The sequence below is a fragment of the Felis catus genome, chromosome F1 (assembly GCF_018350175.1).
Source record: "Felis catus isolate Fca126 chromosome F1, F.catus_Fca126_mat1.0, whole genome shotgun sequence".
NCBI classification, from domain to species: domain Eukaryota; kingdom Metazoa; phylum Chordata; class Mammalia; order Carnivora; family Felidae; genus Felis; species Felis catus.
Window position 1 is genome coordinate 22,245,126 of NC_058384.1, and position 23,234 is coordinate 22,268,359.

Below are 23,234 nucleotides of genomic sequence, written 5' to 3' on the forward strand. Positions count from 1 at the left end.
GTATATCATGGCACTATTTCACAATCCAAAGAATACAATCAGCACCCAGTCCCAAAGCCAAAATAAAGAACGTGTCTGTTGATCGTAATAAAATGATGATAATAAGGAGAGTTTATCGAGCCTGTCATGCACTATACTAAGCACTTCATAAGTGTTAACTCTTTTAATCCTGTCAGAAATCCTATAAAGTCATCTTGAATGGTCATAGTCGGCAGACTAGAAAATAAAGGTCAGAGACATAAGTAGTAGAATGAAGATCTGAACACAGATGTGCTTGGCATCAAAACTCATGTTCTTTTATCTACTGCCTCCTTTGTGAGAACACAGAAGGAAAGAAAGGATCACCTCAAAACAGCTCCTGAGCTTGTTACAGGTCACTGTCGACACAGGTGTGGAGTATCTAACAGGTATTGCTGAGTCTTGGGTTTCAGACGGAAAGCTTACCAATTAAATAAAACAGTTATATTTTCCTATACAGGAAAATAGTTAACTTGAGAAAAATTTGAGACGGGTATTTTACTTTTAACAGTATTACAAAATTCATACATACACAATTCGGTTGAAAACAATCATACATTTTTTCCCCCAATCACATATGTTTTAAAAAGCATCTCTACGGTAATTTTATGCCTTCTTCCAATTGTTCAACAAAATTATTAGTTACTGACACTAGAATAGGTGGTTAATGAATGCTTTTAAAAATTTTTTTTTAACGTTTTATTTATTTTTGAGACAGGGAGAGACAGAGCATGAATGGGGGAGGGTCAGAGAGAGAGGGAGACACAGAATCTGAAATAGGCTCCAGGCTCTGAGCAGTAAGCACAGAGCCCGACGCGGGGCTCGAACTCACGAACAGTGAGATCGTGACCTGAGCCGAAGTCGGACGCTTAACCGACTGAGCCACCCAGGCGCCCCAATGAATGCTTTTTAAATGAACTGCATGCTTTGGCAAGAGAAGGAAACACAATGGGAAGAAGCTGATAGTGAAATTCATAAATATTCATTATTTGATGAGAGAGAAAGGGAACAGAGAGAATCTCAAGCAGGCTCTGCACTGTCAGCATAGAGCCCAATGTGGGACTTGATCCCATGAACTGTGAGACCATGACCTGAGTGAAATCAAGAGTTGGATACTTAACCCACTGAGCCACCCAGCTACTCTAATATATTTTTTAAAAACTCACTAAGTGTTTCAGATACCATTGTATATTATATACCAGGGAGAAGTACAATTGTATTCAATCTCAGAAAAATCAGTAAATATAGTATTTCACCATTTTAATTTGTATTACTTTGATCATTCATGAGAGAATACACTTTTTTCATGTTGGTTCAGCCTTCATGTTCTGGACTACATTTACTTGTTCATCAAGTGTTGAAGATACAATAATAAGAAAGAAAAAAAAAAAAAGACCCAGGCCTACCTTCATAGACCTTATATCTGAAAGGAGAGAGAATTTCACAAATAAATGTAAAATTGAAATGTACTAATGTGTAAGTATCTACTGCCTAGGGAAGTCTGAGAAGAAAGTAAAAACATAGTGGAGTCTGAGGAAAGTTTAGGTCTTAACTAAACCAGAGAAGGCAGGACAAGGGCCTTCTGGGTAGAGGAAATACCATGTGTCACCCTTTTGAGAGGTGGTGGCTTGCCATGTTTGAGAAACCAGAAGGAGCAAAGGACAGAGAGCGATGGGAGAATTCATGGAAACCTTGGTGTAAGATGGTGCAGGAAAGCAGATAAGGACATAGTAGGACTTTTTGCTTCTTATCTTTAGTCCTAAGCAGGAGGAGAGACGGGTAGAAGGATCACTCATTCACTTAGTTCTCTGGGCCATTTTTTTTTTTTTTTAATTTTTTTTTTCAACGTTTATTTATTTTTGGGACAGAGAGAGACAGAGCATGAACGGGGGAGGGGCAGAGAGAGAGGGAGACACAGAATCGGAAACAGGCTCCAGGCTCTGAGCCATCAGCCCAGAGCCCGACGCGGGGCTCGAACTCACGGACCGCGAGATCGTGACCTGGCTGAAGTCGGACGCTTAACCGACTGCGCCACCCAGGCGCCCCTCTCTGGGCCATTTAACCTGGGTCGTTTGACCATTTTGACCTTGGTTCTCTAGTCTCCAGAGGAGCTTGAGTCCCAGCACCAACAGACATCCAGTTCTGGGTACCAAACTGGGATCTTTGGAACTCTCTGCCAGAGTCTGTAATCCAAATTGTCTGCTTAATTTGGACTTCTGCTACTGGGGCCCTTGTCTCCAAGATGGAATACTACCCCTTAGATGAATAATACCCCTTGACTGTGAGTTGTAACAAGGCTCAGGAGCTACAAAATGCCCCAGTTAAAGCTAGAACTATCACCATGCCTACATGCTAGAGCCTCAACATCCTTGGTAATAAGTTGATATGTTGAGAAGACATGTTGAACAGTTGACCAATAAACACTTGTTCTTTTAGCTTGTCTAGATCCTATAAACCTCCTCACGTAACTCCTCTTTCTCACTCTGCCAAATGAGCCTTCTTGATTTTCAAGGACATTTTCTTTCCTTTTTTAAATTTATTAGAGAGAGAGAGAGAGAGAGAATCTTAAGCAGGCTCCACACTCAGCATGGAGTCCAATGTGGGGCTCAATCCCATGACCCTGGGATCATGACCTGAGTCAAAATCAAGAGTCAGACACTCAACTGACTGAGTCACCCAGGCGCCCAGGGACATTTTATCTCTAAAGCAACCTTCAAGCTTTGGAAAGTTCAGTGGTATCTTCCCCCTTCAACAATGTGAAACTGTTCTTTTGGATCTTCTTACAGACTTTAGAAAGTCTATCCTCTGACACAAGCAACCTTAATATTATCCACCATTTCTTGGGACTCCAGCAAAGTCTTTCTAAGGTCCATTGGTTCTAGAATTCTGGCTTTGTTCCTTCTGAATTTTTACATCACTTACAAATCCAGCCATGCTGTATGACTTGGGTTATTGTAATTGAACTTCCCCTACTCTTTTACCTACAACTGAACTGGCCCCTATTTGACTTTCCAGATTCATGTTCTCCATATTTCCATCCATGAAAGAATAGCCTCTAATTGTGTGTTTCTGTTAAACATTCAGTTTCTTTCCAACTCTCACTTTTCAGTTTGAAATCTCAGCCCTTGCTCTCCCCACTCTTCTAAACTCTTTTGTCCTTCAAGCCTAGGACTACTATTTATGGTTTTGCAGGCCATATTCTTTTACAGAGGGGCCTGGAAGGGGGCAAGCAGAAGCTAAAATCCAGCCACAAGCTTTGGTGCAGACCAACTTGAAGGGAAAATGTACATTTTTCCTAATTCTCCCTTCCAGAGTTGGCACTGTTTTATAATTTGTAGGCTCAGAGTGGTATCCTTTTTTTAATTTGCAGAAAGGCTGTAAATAAGCAAGCAATGGTTCCACCAAAGTCTAACTTAGTTGCTTACCTGGACATGTTTGCATATTGCATCTGGATACCTGTGTAGTGTCTCCTGGACAGGGGCGACCACTTTTAGACGGCACTGGATTGTTGCACAGCCGCTTTCGAGTCTTTTCACCTCCTCCACAAGAGGCAGAGCACTGGCCCCAACTATGCCAGCTTCCCCAACTTCCATCCACTGTGAACAAGAATGGAATGGTCAATATTAACCAATCAATTTTAAAATCTACACATAGGGTAACCCTGCCTATACAACTCTCATTGTCAGATCTGAAATTATGGGGCTGCTGCAATAAGCACCAAATAAAATGCTTTACTTATTCTACTGGTCAGGAGTTGAGGGGCTCACCAGGACACATGTCAGTGTTGCATCTCTGGATCTGGGAGTCTGGCCCCCCACAAGCTCTTCCTCCGTTGGAGGGAGGAGGGTTATCACATGTGCGGTACCGCCGCATCTGTCCTCCGTTGCATGTCCGGCTGCATATTCCCCAGCCACTCCAAGGACTCCAGTTACCATGAGCTACAACAGAGAACCATCGGAGAGGTGTTAAACAATGACACTCATCCAAAAAGTATGGTAAGACTTTCCCTAGGAACTGAAAAGAAATATACAAATCTATAAATAGGAAACTTCCAAAGGCAGATTGTTTAGCAATTGTGTTGACTAGAAACTGGGTGTACATTCCAGTGACTGTAAAATTCCATTTAGTATGTATCTGTCCAGTCTTATAGTGTTTCAGGAGCTGAAGGATATGAATGAGACAAGATCTCTACTCTTGATGAGTCAAGACCGTATGATCCAAATACAGTGGATTCAGATGCTACCAGGGTCTTAAAATCTACCTTGGAGACTGAATTAAGGCAAAGAGCCACCTGCTTGCCTCTGTAAAGATATCAACATCAATAACAGTGGGCGTGTAAGGGTGCTCTTGTCCTTGCACTCTTCAGATGGTCCTAGAGAGCAAATGAAATAGGGACACAGTCCTTGCCTACATAGATCAATGACATCTATGGCATTACACAGACACAATAGCAACTGTACGACACTTTGTTATTCTAAACCAAAGTTAGAGGAATCAAGTAACAGTATATTATAACTTTAAGGACTTGAGGCCATAATAAACCTTTTTTTTTAATGTTTATTTATTTTTGAGACAGAGAGAGACAGAGCATGAACGGGGGAGGAGCAGAGAGAGAGAGGGAGACACAGAATCCGAAGTAGGCTCCAGGCTCTGAGCCATCAGCCCAGAGCCCGACGCGGGGCTCGAACTCACGGACCGTGAGATCGTGACCCGAGCCGAAGTCGGACGCTTAACCAACTGAGCCACCCAGGCGCCCTGAGGCCATAATAAACCTTTAAGAAAGTATAATGTTGACTCACTATTTCCAACACTCACTTGGACAAGGGTCATTATTGCAAAAATCGCTCTGGACATCACTCCCTTCACATCTGCTCCCTCCATGCTGTGGGACAGGATCAGAGCACTCCCTTGTTCTCTGTCTGGCACCTCCTCCACAGGACACAGTACAGGCACTCCAACTGGCCCAAGTAGTCCACTTGCCATCCACTGGATTAAGGAAAAACATATGTGCTCTGTTACTAATACTCTGGGCATTGTTAGGTTGGGTGATGTTCTTCTTATTTCTTTTGAAGGTTTATTTATTTTTATTTTTTCCTCTAATTTTAATTTGAATTCCAGCTAGTTAATATACAATGCAATATTAGTTTCAGGTATAGAATTTCGCGATTCATCACTTACATACATCACCCGGTGCTCATCACAACAAGTGCCCTCCTTAATCCTCATCACCTATTTAACCCATTCCCCCCACTCACCCACCTCCCCTCTGGAAACAATCAGTTCGTTCTCTGCAGTTAAGAGTCTGTTTCTTGATTTGTCTCTCTTTTTTCTTTTTTACCCTTTGCTCATTTGTTTTGTTTTTTAAATTCCACGTGAGTGAAATCATATGATATTTGTCTTTCTCTGACTGACCGATTTCAGTTAACATAATACTCTCTAGCTCCATCTATGCTGTTGCAAATGGCAAGATTTCATTCTTTTGAATGGCTGAGTAATATTCCATGGCGTGTGTGTATGTGTGTGTATATATCCATTCATCAGTCGATGGACATTTGGGCTCTTTCCATAGTTTGGCTATTGTTGATAATGCTGCTATAAACATTGGGGTGCATGTGACCCTTTAAATCAGTGTTTATGTATCCTTTGGGTAAATACCTACTATCACAACCGCTGGGGTGATGTTCTTATTGACATTGATTCTTACTGACATGTTACCCAGATAATTTATTAAGGGTATAAACACTGTGTGTCTCTTACCTGGACAGGGTCTTTCATTGCAAATCTGCATCTGTGTTTCTGCTCCATCACAGTAGGACCCATCAAATGATGGTGGTGGGTTATTACACAGTCTTGTTCTTATCTGGGCACCTTTACCGCAACTCTCGCTGCATGCACTCCAAGGCTGCCAAGTGCCCCATGCTCCATGAACTACAAATATCCCAAGATACAGAGTTGAAAGTCACAGAACCATGTTTGTTAAACAAAATTATACAAGTAAATGAACTCAGTAATGAGTTAAATTAGCCTGGAATCTAAAACGACTGAAATTGAACCAAAGGAAACATAAATAATGTTCTTCCTTTCTGCTTCTGGTTAGATTTTCATGGGAAATAGTGTTTATAGGAAAATTCAGAAGGCTACCTAATGCCAAAATGAATGCTTACAATTATCCAAAGGGACTATTTTATTAAAATAGAATGTAATCAAACTACTATATGTAAACACAATCTAAGTTTAAAAATCCTAGATAAGTATTTGTTTGTGCTTTACGCTCTGGGGAAAGTGGAAGGAACCAGAAGCTTAGAAGCAAGGCTGTATGACAGGTCTAGATGCAATTATAGACAATATGAATGTTTCCACAAGGGTAACTTGGACTCTAGGCTCCGCACTGGGTGTGGGCTGAAACTCACGACCCTGAGTTCAAGACCTGACCTGTGATCGAGAGCTGGATGCTTAACTGACTGAGTCACCCTGGCGCCCTGATAACTTGGACTCTAGACTCAAGACCACATCTTTAAGCCTGATTCAGCTTCATGTTTAAAAATACACTTGGATCTTTCAACAACATGATGATTTGCACAGTTGTAGCTCTTTAAAAATTGTCTCCATTACATAATGTTCATGAATTAAAAGTTCTGAATAACACACTCACCTGCTTCCTAAACAACAACAAAAAATTGACCAGTAGTTTCCAAGAAGTGATACTAAAACCTTCCTTTTGGTTACTAACAGATGACAGCATCTACCCACAAGACTGAAACAACCTTATGTTTCCTACCAGGTGCATGGGCTAAGAATCAACATTATTGTTTCTCTTACATATAAGTCAGTATCAAGTCATATTTTTGTTTTAAGGGTACTTTCTAGATATGGAGCTCATAAAGTATGTTTTTGTGGTCATCCAGTTTAACCAAGATATGAACCAAAATAGGGCCTTAAGGTTAGGGTCTAAAGATTCTATTAACAAACTCTATAAGACACCAAAAGAATAAATTGAAAACCAAGTAATGAAATTATAATTTGACTGCTTTGTTTACAAAGTACTTTAAAACACACCTAGGATTTTCTTTCAATTAACTATTTTCTAGTTGAGTTTACTACATATCCTTTGTACTTTGTAGACACAGGCGAACACTGTCATACACATTTATTTTAGCTGACAAAAATTTGGACTAAAAAGTATTGGCTGAACCTAAAAAGAAAAGAAGAAAGCCTTTAAATATAAGGCAGATATTACTCAAAACTACTTCTTTATTAATTCAGATTGCTGATGCTCATAGTCCTCATATATGGACTATGTCATTGAAAAAAGTCTGCTATTCCAATTATTTTAAGATGTCCTATTTTCAAGGCTGGGGTTAACAAAAGCCCACACCTCTTATAAAGCCTTATAGCACAGATGCATTCTTTTATTGGAGATAATGTTTGGTGATTGGTTGATGTTTATTCGTATACTGTCTAATTTCTTTTTTTCTCTTTTTAAAAAATGTTTATTTTGAGAGAGAGAAAGAGAGAAACTGAGTGGGGGAGGGGCAGAGAGAGAGGGAGAGAGGATCCCAAGCAGGCTCCACACTGTCAGCACAGAGCCCGACATAGGGCTCGATCTCACAACCATGAGATCATGACCTGAGCTGAAATCAAGAGTCAGATGCTTAACTGACTGAGCCACCCAGGTGTCCCTATAATTAGCTTTCTAATTCTTAAAGATTAAAAAAATAGTTTTAGCTTTGGTTTATTTAAGATTTCATGACAGTATTTTACTTTTGTAACGTAATGTAAGTTCTGAACTGCAAATCAAGATACCTAGGATCTAAGCAAATAGGCTTAGGAATCAGACAGACCTGGATTCAAATCCTTGATTCATGTTTTACTAGCCATGTAACATCAGGGAATTAATTATCATAATTATCATATCATATATTTCCTGAATCTTGGTTTCCTCATTTGTACAACAGGATGCAATACCCAATGTAGTGGATAACTGTTTCATTTTGGTTTTTCAGCATCCTCCCCCCTTTTTTTAAACCAACTCAGCTAGGTATCTCTCCCAGTTAAACTCTGTGAGTTCAACTCTGAGTTTGTTCAGTGTGCTTATCAATATCTGAATTATATTACATCTATTTATCATTCTATCTTGAACAATGAAAAAATGCCTTGAGCACAGAATGGGTGCTCAATAAATATCTGTTGGAGAAACGAATGGATAAGTGAGAATGAATGAATGACCAGATACTCTTCTACTCCATATAACTTGTTTTAGGCTGTCATACAAGGAGCCCTGCCTGTTACAATGCGGGTAAGTCACTCAAGCTGGTTATCCAAGTATCTGGACTTAGTTGAGTTCAGAGGTGAGCATGAGTCCCAAACAAAATCAAACAGGGCTCTTTTTCAGAGGTTGATAGGAAATCTGAGGGAGAGAGAGCAAGACTCTTTGTTTCTTAGGCCTTGGGTTACAAGGCTCCTGTGAGCTACCAGCTGCCAGCAGTCATTTTTTCCACTGCATGGAAAGAGTTTAATGGACAATAAAGCCAAAGAGAGGTGAGCAAAGATGAGAGATGGAAAACATGCTAGTAAAAACACTGGCCAAATCCTTGAATTCAGTCATACCTGAAAGTAGAATTTTCTACTTAAGCTCATTCAAGTTTGGTTTCTGTCACTTTAAGCTGAAAGAGCCCTAAAATACCTATGGTGAGGGGTTGTTTTACAAAGTCAAACAACGTGTACTTAAAGCACCTACCACGGTTCCCAGAACACAGAGGTATTTAGTGAATGGCTGCTATTATCATCTTAGCCCTCACTCATTGTGTGTTTTTGGGAAAGTCTTTAAATATCCTAGACTTCATTTTTCTTGCCTGAAAATGAATGGCTACATTAGATTTTAAGGTCCTTATTACTTCTAAAATTCTATGACAGTAAATACTTACGTTTCCTCTACATGATTAAAAATACACCACAGTTTGTGGAACCAATAGATGGTCAATTAAGTCAGGGATTTTACTTAACATTGATCAATACCATCTCTTTCATAAGCTTGTATCAGTGAGACATAATTAAGAACACAGGGAATGGATATATTCCAGGGTAGAGGCCATAACATATTTTTATAATAAAAAAAAAAAAAGGTAAGTATAACCCCTTTATAGGAGTTAAAAATAGAACAGTTTTGCTCATCAGTGGATTCTCACCTGGGCAGGGCCTAATGTTGCACATGATTATTTCTACTGCATTCCCTTCACATGGCCGCCCACCATATTGAGCTGATGGGTTGCTGCAAGTTCTGGTCCTGGTTCTGTTGCCACGTCCACAACTCCGTGTACATTCTTCCCAAGGGCTCCATTCTGACCAGCTACCATCCACTACACACAGGTAAAACATCGTCAACACGAAGACAACCCATAGTAAGCTAACAGAAATGAATATCTATCAAACATGTGCCTATCCACTGAATATAGAGATGTACCTGGACACAGCTTACGTTGACAGTTTCGCATTTCTGAATCTGACCCTTGGCAAGGCTTCCCACCATTGGCCGGAAAGGGGTTGTTGCATAGACGACTCCTCTTCTGGATGCCTTTGCCACAGGTGACACTGCAGGATCTCCATGCAGACCACTGGGAATACCCACCGTGAACTGCAAATAAAACATTGTACTTTGTGATGGTAAAAAAAAAAAGCTATAAATTGAATTTTATTTACACGCTGGGTCTAGAGCTGGATCTATGATTGCTGAGAAATTGCTTATGGATGCTCCCCTCTTTGGTAAAATTAAAATCCATGCAGCAGAGAAAAATTTCAGATAATTAACTGGAGTTTCTTCCCAGTTTCAATACTGACTCATGTGGATATGGCTGCCAGAAGAGTTAGAGATCAAGAAGTTTAAATACTGTTTACCTTTTGATATACCATTCTTTAAAGAAAAATAAATGCATGATTTCTGAGAATAAATGTGACTTAGTTTTGAATCAAAACTTCAGTTTGGGATTTTGAATTATTGGCTTGATATTTTACTGCTCTAACTGAATATTGTTTCAGTCCCTTCAGTTGGTAAATTGTAGTGTGATTTTTGTTCTAGCTCCACAATCTAGAAGTATCTTCAGGGTCCAGGAGACTTGGACTAAGATGCTTAAGAGTTTTTACGATTTGGGTCGCCCCAGGTGATACTTAATATGAATGTCCCTCTGATCACACTCACCCTGGACTGTGACTGACACCCTGACAAGGACAGAACCCATCAAGTTTCGAGCAATACATTCATATTCAGATGTATCTTCTTTTTGAGCAGCAGCAATATGTAAGGAGTTGTTGGACAACATGTTAACTCGGTCATCCCAGGGAATAGAGTGCCCTTGACGAGACCATGTAATGGTTGGATGAGGCTCTCCAGTTGCCTGACAATTCAATATGACTTTGCCACCAGCATGAATAACAGTTTCTACTGGTTCAAGAGTAATAATAGGAGGACCTACAGAAAAAAGCACATAGTGTTTTCTTAGTTTTTGTGAAGCTATGTTAACATTTTTATCAATATATATAGTAACATTTTTAAAAAAAATAGGCTTATTTGTTTATAAAACACTGCAGCTGCTCAACTACTAAGGATGCAGTTGCCATTGACAGATTTTTCAGTATCATAGCTCTGTTTTATTTATGAAATGTCCAAAATTTTAAATCCCTAAGCAGATTAGCCTATATCATGGGTTCTGCAGTCATACTTGCTGTATACTTAAATTCAAATTCTGCTTCTGTTCCTTAGGACCTCTTTGAGCCTTTGTATCCTTCAGAGAATTCTTGTTAGATTCCTCTAAGATGAGATAAGCCTAGCTCTTTGACAGGGTAAGTACATAATATTATTAGTACTATTGTTATCATTGTTTTTGTCTGTGTTTTACATGGCAAACTCTCACTTCTTTCCCTTACATCACTTCTGAGGTAATGAGTCATTATTAACTTATCCTTTCATAACTGGTCATCATTCATTTATTCAGTAAACATGTATCGAGAGCCTACTATTTGCCAGGCATTGTGTTAGATGCTGAGGATACAGAGATAATAGATATAACTTCTAGCCTCAAGGAATTCACAGTCCACGGATAAGACAAGTAAGTAACTATAATTATTTAGCTGTTCTATAATATCATTGTAGGATTTTGTAATGGAATAGGTAGAATAATATTTAGTATAGATTAGGTAAATGTGTGGTAATATGGATGCATAAACAATAGTGACTTAATAGAACAAACAGAGGCAATCACTGAAAATGGAGAGGAAAAGGAAGACATTCAAGAATCATTAGGAAAGTAGAAATAACAGAACTTTGTCATTGACTTGAGAGGAACTGATAACTACAGGATTTTGACTTGGACAATACAGAAGAACATAGGAGGAAGAACAAATTTGTTTGGATATTGTAAGGAATGATAATTCGTATCCATTTAGAACTATTGAGTTTGTGGTGTCTGTGGGACATTCATGTAGAGAGGTCTAGATGGTAAGAGAATGTTAATATCTGCAGCTCAGAATAGAGATATAGGCTAGAAATACAGATCTATGAGTCTTTCATGAGTGGATAAGATGGCTTTAGAAGTGATTCTAAAAGGAGAGGAAGAAGACCAAAGACATAAACTATGACAGCATCATTATTTAAGAGATGAACAGAAGACAAGCCATAAAATGATACTAAGAACAGATCACTGAAGTAGGAAGAAAATCAAGAGAGAATGGTATCCTGGTAACCAAAGGAAGGAGTTTCAAGAAGGAGGGAGAGGTTAATACTAGTAGATCAGAGTAGATCAGAGCTGCTCAAGTGAAGTCAGGAAAAAATGTAAAAGGAGCTATATATAGCTGCTGGTAGGATGTTTATTCTAGTCTACAGTGTCAAGCAAGATAGAATATGAAAAATTTCATGAAGAAGAAGAAGCTTGAAGTGGATTTTCAGAAATGGTAAGATTATATATAGGAGAAGGGAGTCTACTTGGAGACAAGGAAAGAGCATGGAGATGGATTTAGCTTTGAAAGGATGATTCACCCTCGAAAGCAGCAACATACAAGGTTTTAAACATTTAGTTAATCAGGGCTCACATCTGAATACAGGTTAGCAGAGAGGAGCCTGTGTATTCTTGAAGGATGAAAGCTGTGTTTTTGTGGGATTGAAATGAATGGTAGAATAATTTGCTCAATGAGAGGTAATGAATATCAGATAATTCAGGGTGATGGTTCTGTTTTAGATGGAGAAATATATCTGGAATAATAGAACATAAAGCAAAATAGAAGTAAAATGTGTTTTATTATGACCATACCACCATTTTATGTAAAGATGTTATTGACATGCTATCTTTTACAAAAGTAGTTACTTCATATGAGGTTTGAATCTCTCAGTATCATTAGTGCATTATTCATATATATGCCCACATCGTCCTACTCAATTACCTTCTTATTTGATATTTATATTAACTTTAGGAACTTTCAGGGCTGGGGCTTTTATTTTTCTCCTAGTGTTCAAATTACATTATGTGTTCAGTAAACTGTTGCTGAATACATTAAATGCCTCAGATTAATCACTCAACACTAAATGATAACATAATGATTAAATGAGCTCATCTGCTCCCTCGATTATGGTCAAAGAAAGTATCAAATAAAACTCGGAATTTTAATTTTAATACCATATTTGAACATTTCCAATTGCCCATAAGGCTATAAGTTAACTCAACAATAAAATTCCATATGTACATCTTTCAAGGGTGAATTAATTCTACCAGTCACATAATGATCAGTTAAATACAAGTACTTTATCTAAATGAAAACATTGCTTCTGGTGCTTTAATCTTAATTTTAAACAAATTATATTTTGGTTTTTTAATATGCCTCATTTATTTAAATCAACTTATTGTCTGTAGGTGTAGATGAGCTAATCTAATGCAGACTTTCTCAAACCAATCAGTGGAACACTCTTTCAGGAAAGATTAATCGATGTGATGCCCTACTTACATTCACCCAACAAGGAGGGGAGGAAGGTTTCATGGAAATAACATTTATTTGGGAAACATGGCATGTTATATCCTCCTCTTGCTGAGTTATAACACATCAATATATTAACATTTCAGGAATGATCTGCAGTAAAGAAATCTGGTGATTAAGCAGGGCTTGGCATATAGTAGGTTCTCTTCATATGTTTGATAAATGAATGAACTTCGTTTAATCTATTTTTTCCCAAACTTGTTTGACCATGGAACTCTAGTTTTTTCCTAATAACATCTCACAAGGCTATTGTTTGATAAATAAGTACTTTAATAAAACACTGTCTTAGCAAGAAATGGAAACAACCTGTCTAGTGATGGATAAATGGATAAAGAAAATGAGTCTATATATGTTTAATGGAATGTTATCTAGCAATAAGAAGAAGGAAATACTATTTGCAACAACATGTATGGACTTCGAGGGCATTATGATAAACTAATTAAGCCAGACTGAGACAGAAAAATAGTATACGGTATCACTTGGATGTGAAATCTTAAAAAAAAAAAAAAAATCCATAGAAACAGAGTCAATTGGGGGAAATGGGTGATATTGATCTAAGGATACAAATGTTCAGTTATAAGACAAATAGGTTCTGAGGATCTAATATATAGCATGGTGACTATAGTTAATAGTACTGTATACTTGAAATTTATAAAGTGAGGAGATCTTAAGTGTTCTCATCAAAACAAGCAAAACCAAAAAATGGTAACTGAAGTCATGGATGTGTTAATTAGCTCGATTGGGGCAATCATTTCACAGTGTATATGTATATCAAATTTTGACATTGTACATTTTAAATATGTACAATTTTATTTATCAATTAGATGCCAATAAAGCTGGGGGAAAACACTGTTTTAGATATTTACTAAAAATTAAGTGCTAAAGTCTCAAAAAGATTTTAAAAAGTTAAAGTCTTAGATAATAGTAGTTTAGCAATAGCTGCTAGTAAATGCTAGTATATAGCGTCTCTTGATAGTGAATGAAGAAAATATAAATTTATACCATTAAATACTGAGCCTACTCACAAAATAAGTTTATTCACTGAAATTCTCAACCCAGTGATGCTATCCTCAGGTCAGTTCTAAAGTCATTCTGGAGACTATCCAGTGGGTTCTGAGGTTCTATGCCCTGGAGTTTTTCACGTTTTTCTAATTCTGAAAGATCTGTCTTCTTTATAACTGAGGGGTTTCATCATGAGCATGATAGTCCTGCCCAGTACACACATTTATTTCATGGAAGATTGACAGCCATCAACCTAGAACACTTTTGAGTTCACTTATATTAGTCTTTCCTTTTAATACATATTTTTAAAGTGCCACAAAATGATGTTTTGTAAGCACGTCACAAAAACTGTGATAGACTATATGAAGGGTACTTGACTGACTATATTGCAAAACGAAAGAAAGCTCTGCCACCAAGCAACTGCGATCTTGAACTCTGTGTGTTAGACAAAACAGAAAAAAATCTCTGTGCAAAACTGTATCTACCAGTCTTATGCTTGATAACAAATTACTCTATCAGCAGAAGACTAAATTATACACACCCTGCAAGCTACCAATATACCTGCTATAAAGTTAAAGAAAATGAACACTGTTTATTAGGCAATGTTTCTTAAATCAGGTGTTCACACAGAGTGAAGCCACTTACTCTGCAGGGTCAGGCTCATGCTGCGCTCCACTGCCCCAGCATCATTGGTAGCTACGCACGTATAATCACCGGCATCTTCATTCTATGGAAATAAGCGGTGTTTTATAAAAATGTGAGCCTACAGAATGGGGCAAATAACTTTTTCCACCAGGATGCTAATATAAAATTTCATCTTTGAGGAGGGGTTGGAATGGAAATAGAAAAACCTACATTATTTTACATCATAAAGGGGTTTAAGAGAAAAGAAAAAGAAGAAAAAAAATCCCAGTCTAAGTTTTGAAAACAGCTATTCTTGCTCTCTGGGAATAATAATTACTAGGAAACCAAAGCAAAACTAACATTTTTTATAACCTTCTATCCAAAATTAGCTCACTAAAGAAAAATGCCTACTGTCTTCTTCTAGATATCTTAAAAAGCATTAAACTATTGAGGACAAATTAACAAATACTGAGACTTCCTAATGGGGGTTATTAAAATAAACTAATGATGAACAAAGTAAAAAACTAATTTACTGATCATGATGAATCATAGAATATAAGTCACAATATTATAAATATGCGCTGTAAGGGGTGCCTGGGTGGCTCAGTCAGTTAAGTGTCTGGCTCTTGATTTCAACTCAGGTCATGATCTCAGGGTCGTGAGATTGAGCCCTGTGTCAGGCTCCGCATTGACAGCACGGAACCTGCTTGGGATTCTTTCTCTCCCCTTCTCTCTCTGCCCCTTCCCCACTCAATCTCTCTCAAAAAAAATTTTTAAAAAACCTACAAAAATAGTACTATATGAGTTTAGATTTGGTGACTAATTCATCACAGATTTTGCTCAAGTCTTGTGAATAGAATTTGTTAACAGAAACACTAAGTAAATAAAGGAGAACTAAATTGCAGGAAGTAGAGGAGGGTGGGAAAAGGAAGACATGTTTAATTGGGGGTGTTATATAATATCCAAATAGAAATTTTCAATAAGAAATGGTAAATGGGAACATTTCAGGGTTGGAGATAGATATCTAAGTATCTGAAACTGTGTGGTGAAAAAAATTAGTATTAGCATTAATATTGGTATTAGAAGAATTACCAATGGCTTCAGAAGTAGCAATACTTAGATACAGAAGGGGGAATGTGGTAATGAAAAAACGTGTTACAGCAGTTAAAAGTAGAAATCATCTCAAAATTGAAGGGACAATGAACAACATCACATTGAAATGAAACCCAGGAGAATGAAAGACTAAGAGTGATTCATTGGATTAGGTGATTAAATATTGTATTTTAATTATTATTTCAATTAATTCTACAATGCATTAAAAATCACTCATACATAATCAAGTTGAGAAATTTTTAGATAAAATATCTCATTCACTTGGCCCTCAAATTAGAATAACTTAAAGCAACACTCATTTTCTGAATTACTGAAGCTTTTGGAAGGCTTGATATAGTTATTGGCCTTAAAGATGAAAGTTATCCTATATTTTACTTGTAGTTACGTTTGCAATTCTTCAATTTCTGTGTTCTGAAACAGATTTGAGGAAGTTATCTAATGATGCTAAATAATAATGGATCAGTGATTGGGAACAAAGCAAAATTATTTTATTGCTTATATTTCTGTGAAAAGTCTAAAAATAATCAATTTGAACCATGTTTCACTTTTTTATAAAAACCCATTGATTCAGATTTTATGATTTAAATAGGAATGCAAGAGGAACTTTTTCCTTTCATGGCACCTACAGAGAGGGATTAATTGTGGCAGTTAAAGTGCACATCAACGATTTCAGCGTGACTTACTACAGTGCCATAAATGGCCAAGGAGCCATTGAGAAGTTGATGGATTCTGTGGTTAATTTCAATATCCACTCCTTTTCTGCTCCATTGGATGGTAGGGGCAGGATCTCCTTTCACTTCACAATTCAAGACTGCATTACCACCAAGCGGCTCAATCCAATTGGAAGGGTAATCACCTTTGAAGACTGGAGGTTCTGGGAAATAACAACAGATAATTAATTATAAGTAAAAGGAAGTTCTGATAATTTATTTGTGATTTTGACCTATTTAGAAAGATAACAGTGAAGAAGGGAAAAGCCACTTTTGAACACCATGAATTTTCCAGAATCAACTGCTCATGCTAATCAACCAGATAATTTTGTTAGTTTCAATAATCTAAGCAGATGATTCCATTTTGTACCAAATGATCTCTTTGCTTACCTACTTTTGAATTGAACGTTGATAATTTTTTATTTCTTAGGAATGTGCACATCTGTGAAATAGGACTAGATGGATTTAATAAACTGAAGTTATATAAGCAAGCAAAATGCAAACTATTCTTTGTAAATAAGTGATAAACTAAAAATAGAGCATGCTTACCTACCTTTCACATAAACAAATCCTATTGCCTTCACAAAACCAACACTGTTCTCTGCGGTGCACACGTAAGTACCCGAATCCTCTTTTGACACTCTTTCAATAACAAGTTCACTGTGTCCATTAACACTGTCAAAGTGGGCTGAGAGAAACAAGTTAGGAAACGACATAAATGCCTCTAAGTAACCTAGGAAAAGAATCACAACAGCTCAATATTTTGCAGGTTGGATTTATGAGCTGGTCAGCAATTGAACCAGAGATCTCATCATGACATTGGAGAAGAAAGCCTTTTCCACAGATTTATTCCTCTGAGCTATTGGCTAGGTCTATAGACACTTGTTTGAAGAATGAAAAAAAAAAAAACAGCAGAAGGGACAGGAAAAGAGAATGAAAACAAACATCCTTTAAAATTATTTTAGATTTAAAGTACACCTTTCATCTCAAAGCATTGCCTAAATCTGGCTCACCGTCTCTCTAGGTTTCAAAATCTTTCATTCAGACATATGACATTTTCCATTTCATTTATCTCACCACCACTTTTCCTCCCAAACACTTTATATCAAAACATGAAAATGTTTTCAGTTGTAATTCAACTGACTTGGCAGGTCAGAGGGGAAATCATGAAAAACATATGTTGGTTAGGTAATAATGACAACATGATTAAATTTGTGATAATTTAAACTTCTCCATAAATGGTGATGATATAAATATTTATGAAGGTAGTTATAATATTTGGAATAGAGTATAAGGTAAACATGCTAATCCTAAAACAACTGATACTAAATTCTGATTAGACCAGCCAATATCTAATTATTTAGGTATGTTTACCTTGCATGCTTTCCCCCAAATTATTTCAAAAGATTTCATTCTGCTGAATATTAAGTGGAAAATTAAGCTTTAAAAATTTAAATAGCTAAATTAGTATTATACCGTCAGAAAACAGCACTGATTAGGTTGTGGGTTTTTTTTTAAGTAATAAATTGCATTTATTTTTATTTTATTATTATTTTTTTCAACGTTTATTTATTTTTGGGACAGAGAGAGACAGAGCATGAACGGGGGAGGGGCAGAGAGAGAGGGAGACACAGAATCGGGAACAGGCTCCAGGCTCTGAGCCATCAGCCCAGAGCCTGACGCGGGGCTCAAACTCACGGACCGCGAGATCGTGACCTGGCTGAAGTCGGATGCTTAACCGACTGCGCCACCCAGGCGCCCCAATTGCATTTATTTTTAAAAATAAATTTATTTATGTTTTAAATATAATTTATTGTCAAGTTAGTTAACATACAGTGCATACAGTGTGCTCTTGGCTTCGGGAGTAGATTCCCATGATTCATTGCTTACATATAACACCCAGTGCTTATCTCAACAAGTGCCCTCCTCAATGCCCATCACCCATTTTCTCCTTTTGCCCAGTACCCCCATCAACCCTCAGTTTGTTCTCTGTATTTAAGAGTCTTTTATGGTTTGCCTCCCTCTCTGTTTGAAACTATTTTTTTAGACTCTATTTTTCCTAAGTGAGGTATACTATTATTAAGGTAATATAGTTGATGAATTTCAGTCATTAAGATCAATCTTTTATAACAGAAAAACTCAAGCTTATTATTTCTTTTCTAGCAAGACATTTATTAAATGCCAATAGTGCAGTATTTTAGAATTCAATTTTGGGAAATGACCACTTCTTATTACTGATGATGTCTTTGTGCTGATGACAAAGTCTGACAAATAAGGAAACACTTGTCCTCCCAGAGAGGAGTGCTCCGGGGTTCCAGGCACTACCTTAACATGTAGTGCATATAGTGACTAAAGGATTTCTGCATAGCTGATCTACATTATAAGAGAGGCTAACAGATGTTAATTCATACAGCAAGAAGCAGAGTTCTCCTCTGTAAAATTAGGTGAATCTTCAGCACTCTACCAGTGCCACCTTAATCCATTTATCAGTGATGAAGGAGGTCCAGCAAGGGCAAATTTAGGTACCTGTGTATAACATATTGTCTTCTCAGGGAGGAAGGAGATTATTTTTAGGCAAAAACATCTACTAATATTCTAAAATATACGGTCCTGTGATTACCTTATCCTTTCAAAAGAATGAAAAAAGAACATATATACTGGGTATAGGATAAAATCCAGGCAAAGGTACATATTTTGCAGAATTTAAAGCAATCAATTTTTCATGTAACTTTTCAATCAATTCCCACAGCTAAAGGAAATGGAGGTTGCTTCAGAGTTCTTTATGGGTGCATTTATTTACTTCTTAAGAATTAAATTACCAACCTGGGATAATATTGTTATTGAAGGTCCATGTTAACTTGGGCAATGGAATCCCAGTGGCTTTACAGCTTAATCGTAGCTGTTCTCCTTTATTTAAAGACACATCTCCAGGAAGTTCAGTAAAAGTGGGGAGAACGTGCACCGTCACACTGACCATGTGTGTATCTTCACCTGCAGCATTGTTAGCAACACAGGTATAGGTGCCAGAATCCTCCGGCTTAAATAAAGAAAAATCATAGTGTTTAAGATTACATAATCTTACATCATATTACATAAAGGACATAAAATTGCATAGCTTGGTTCCCAAAGGAGCACTCTTATTTAAAGGCAGTTTAAATTTCCATCTTGTAGTCTGAACCATCTGGCTAGCTTTTGCACAACATAATTTAAAATGTGTAAGAGTTTAAACAAAAGCCCATACCTTACAGAACTACAGCATTTTACAGTAATAAGATCTCAGAAAACTGTACAAAAGTTCTAAAGTTTACTAAACATCAAGAGTACTGATACTCTGCAAACTACAGATAAAGAACAAATAATTTCATTCTTTCTTTTTTAATATAATTTATTGTCAAGTCGGCTAACATATAGTATATACAGTGTGCTCTTGGTTTTAGGGGTAGATTCCTGTGATTCATCACTTACATACAACACCTAGTGCTCATCCCAGTAAGTGCCCTCCTCAATGTCCATCACCCAGAACAAATAATTTCAAAGGCTGGTAGCATCTTGACAGCATAGCTGCTCTCTTGGTAATGTGGCACCAAAGACCCCCAAAATTATCACAGGAAATAGAAGTTTCACTTGCTAAATCACCGGCTGGTCTTGACACTCATCTTACTAGATGTCCTGGCAACATCTGACACAATTTTGACCCCCTTTTCTTCTAAACCATGTCCTCACTTGGCTACCAGGCTACCCCATTCTCCTAGTTTCCTTCCCACCTCACTGGTGGCTCCATTTTCAGCTTTTCATGGCTTTCCTTTAACATTAATGTTGTTATGTTGGTATGTGGGAGAGCTCAGTCTTTGGTCCTCTTTTCTTATTTGCACTTGGTTCCTTAGTGCATCCGGTCTCATGGTTTTAAGTGCCACCCATATGCTGATGTATACGAGTATTTGCAGCCCACGTCTTTCTTCCAAAGTCCAATTACACTGAAGTTCCCATTTCACCTCTCTGCTTGTATGTCCCAAAGACATCCCAAAGTCATGTCCAAAACTGAACTCCCAATTTCCCTTTTACCATCCTGTTTCACCTGTAGCCTTTCACCATCTCAGCCGATGGCTATTTTGTCCTTCCAGTTGCTAATGCCTTTTGTTCTCAGACATTTGAGTCACTTGTACTCTTCTTTTTCACACTCTACTCGCAATCTACCTAGGATATCCTAGAATATATGCAGAATCCAACCACTTCCCACCTCTTGTGGGCTAACAGAATTTCTCATCTGACTCTAAACCATCTCATCTGACTCCAAACCATCTTCCCAACAGGTCTTTCTGCTTCCACTCTTGCCTCCCTATCATGTATTCTTATTATAGTCGCCAATGTACTATTGCAAAAATGTGAGGCATTTAATAACATTGCTCCCAGTCTCAAAACCTGCAATGGATTCTACTTTATTCAAAGTAAAACACAAAATTGTTATAATCTACAAGACACTCTATTATCTGGCCTCCATTTTTTTTTCATATCTTTCTTCTTTGTTCTTCTTTGCTTTTACTGGTCTCCTGTTCCTCCAATGTATCAGGCATGTTCCCACCTTATGTTTCTTCCAGATATTTGAGGGAGGAACATCCCAGTTTTATCTGCTTGTGATGCTCTTCCCCCAGATATTGGCTTGGCTAACTCACTTCAAGTTTTTTCAAATGTTCCCTTCCCAAAGGAGATTTACTCTGGCTCTCCTATTTAAAACTATAACTAGTACCCCTCCAAACTCTGATCCCTTATACCTTGTTCTTCTATTTTTCATAATACTTATTTTCTTCTATGTATATTGTTTATTATTTTAATTGTCTATCTTGTTCTCTAGACATAAATTGCATGAAGGCAAGGATCTTTTAGTCTTTTGTTTCCTGATGTATTACCAGTGCCTAAACAGAGAAGCTATTCAGTAAATATTTGTTGAATTAATGATTGAATGCTTCTGAGTGCATTAAGGCCCATGGTAGACTTTTCCCTTATCTTTTAAAACATTTAAGAGGGGCACTCTGGTGGCTCGGTCGGTTAAGTGTCCCACTCTTGATTTCAGCTAAGGTCATGATCTCATGGTTCGTGAGATCGAGCCCTTTGTTGGGCTCTGCACTGACAGCACAGAGCTTGCTTGGGATTCTATCTGTCTCCCTCTCTCTCTCTCTGCTTGGAATTCTCTTTCTCTCCCACTTGCACGTATATGTGTGCACTCAAAAATAAACATTTAAAAATATTAAAAAAAATTTTAATGTTAATTTATTTTTGAAAGAGAGAGACAGAGTGCGAGTAGGGGAGGGGCAGAGAGAGGGAGACATAGAATCTGAAGCAGGCTCCAGACTCTGAGCTGTCAGTACAGAGCTCGACGCAGGGCTCAAACCCACCAACCGTGAGATCATGACCTGAGCTGAAGTCAGACGCTTAACCAACTGAGCCATCCAGGCGGCCCTGAAAATATTTTTAAAATATTTAAGGGTATATATTGTTTTGCACTGAAACATTAAAGAATTGATTGGAAATGTAGCATAAAAACTGTAATCACTAACTGTAGGTACAATCTAAATTTGGTTGGCTGCATACTGTTGTTTTTTTTTAAAGGGCAAACTGGAATAAGTCATATTTCCTGTAAAAGTCTTTCCACCTCCATATCATTTAGCTGTCCTTAAATTCCCAGGTTATGACAAGTTTAAAATCAAGGAATTTATAAAAGTGAAGCACTTAAAAATCGAGTGTACATACTATTCACAAATAGATTTCTAGTTATTATTTGTGTCCTTCATCTGGTATTTAGAAACTACCTTATTGTTATTTTTTTAACGTGTCTGAGTCATTATCCCACTAAAAGTCTAACCTTTTCTTTCTCATTTAATTCCTTCAGGTCTATAAATGAAATTGAAGGCCCAAATTCAACATTCTTGAGCTTAGAGGTAATCCCCATTAAAGATATTCACTAGCTTACATTAACAAATTTATCCTTATTTTATTAATTCTAAAATTCACATTTTTAACTCTTAATACCTCAGAAGCTAGGGTATTAAAAATACATAAAAATTGATGATCTTCTCTAGTTTATTTAACTGAATTTTTTTCTTAGTGGTACATAAAATAATGGTACATCTTATAACTAATGGAAATTTAAATCTGAATAAATACAACTTTTGCTGGCACATGTGGTTGAGTTAGGACTTAGTGACACAGCCTATTACTGGGATTATTTATGTGGTAATCCCAGGAGTCTGAGTAATGGCTGAAATTATACTATAAAGTTAATGTGATCAATTTTGTCATTTTAATCTGTTCAAATTTAATTCCACAAAGATTTTATAATGGGGCTTAGGCATTTTGAAGGGTAATGAATAGGAATAAAAAAATATACAGAAGCTCTGAAAATGATTCACATTTGTTTCGTATTTGGTGCCAAGTATTGATACTCTCAAACCACACAGTAAATGTTTTAAAAAGTCATGTAGTATGCATATATACAGAATATTCTTCAAGTGGGCTACCACTGAAAAACTAAGATACTTCTCATAGCTACTATTCTGTAGACTGGCTAAGTGTCTACCTACAATACCTAACAATATTCAAACATCTCAGCTTGCATAGTAGGATCTCTAAGACTTTAGTTTCCTTGTCAATGATAAGAAAGGGTTATTGAAAATCCTGAAAAGAACAGAAAAACTGCTTTTTATTATTTGCTTAATAACACATCAGACATTCTTATATCTCTGTTCTTCTAATCATTCC

At 37.2% G+C, this 23,234-nt stretch overlaps 1 protein-coding gene and 1 long non-coding RNA gene across 9 annotated transcripts in view; one reads left to right on the top strand and one right to left on the bottom strand.

Annotated features, from left to right (window-relative positions):
• HMCN1 (hemicentin 1) overlaps positions 1-23,234 on the bottom strand; it is a 469,326-nt gene that overhangs the window by 33,008 nt on the left and 413,084 nt on the right. For 6 of the 7 annotated variants that reach the window (XM_023247312.2, XM_003999241.5, XM_019821722.3 and 3 more), the window contains 11 exons: positions 19,305-19,518; positions 17,035-17,169; positions 16,455-16,645; positions 14,680-14,761; positions 10,211-10,480; positions 9,479-9,649; positions 9,204-9,374; positions 5,776-5,946; positions 4,834-5,004; positions 3,786-3,956; positions 3,444-3,614 (listed from right to left, as the gene is read on the bottom strand). In XM_023247312.2, the coding sequence (XP_023103080.2) occupies positions 3,444-3,614; positions 3,786-3,956; positions 4,834-5,004; positions 5,776-5,946; positions 9,204-9,374; positions 9,479-9,649; positions 10,211-10,480; positions 14,680-14,761; positions 16,455-16,645; positions 17,035-17,169; positions 19,305-19,518 (1,918 nt within the window). Of the gene's footprint in view, positions 1-3,443; positions 3,615-3,785; positions 3,957-4,817; positions 5,005-5,775; positions 5,947-9,203; positions 9,375-9,478; positions 9,650-10,210; positions 10,481-14,679; positions 14,762-16,454; positions 16,646-17,034; positions 17,170-19,304; positions 19,519-23,234 lie in introns of those variants that run through there. The other variant, XM_019821724.3, reaches the window with a different exon arrangement.
• LOC123382779 lies at positions 9,339-16,978 on the top strand. Of its 2 annotated transcripts, none has more exons than XR_006591690.1 (3): positions 9,339-9,384; positions 10,772-10,851; positions 16,361-16,978. It is a non-coding gene; the product is annotated as an uncharacterized LOC123382779 (long non-coding RNA). The 2 variants fall into 2 exon arrangements; XR_006591691.1 differs by having other exon boundaries at positions 9,365-9,416.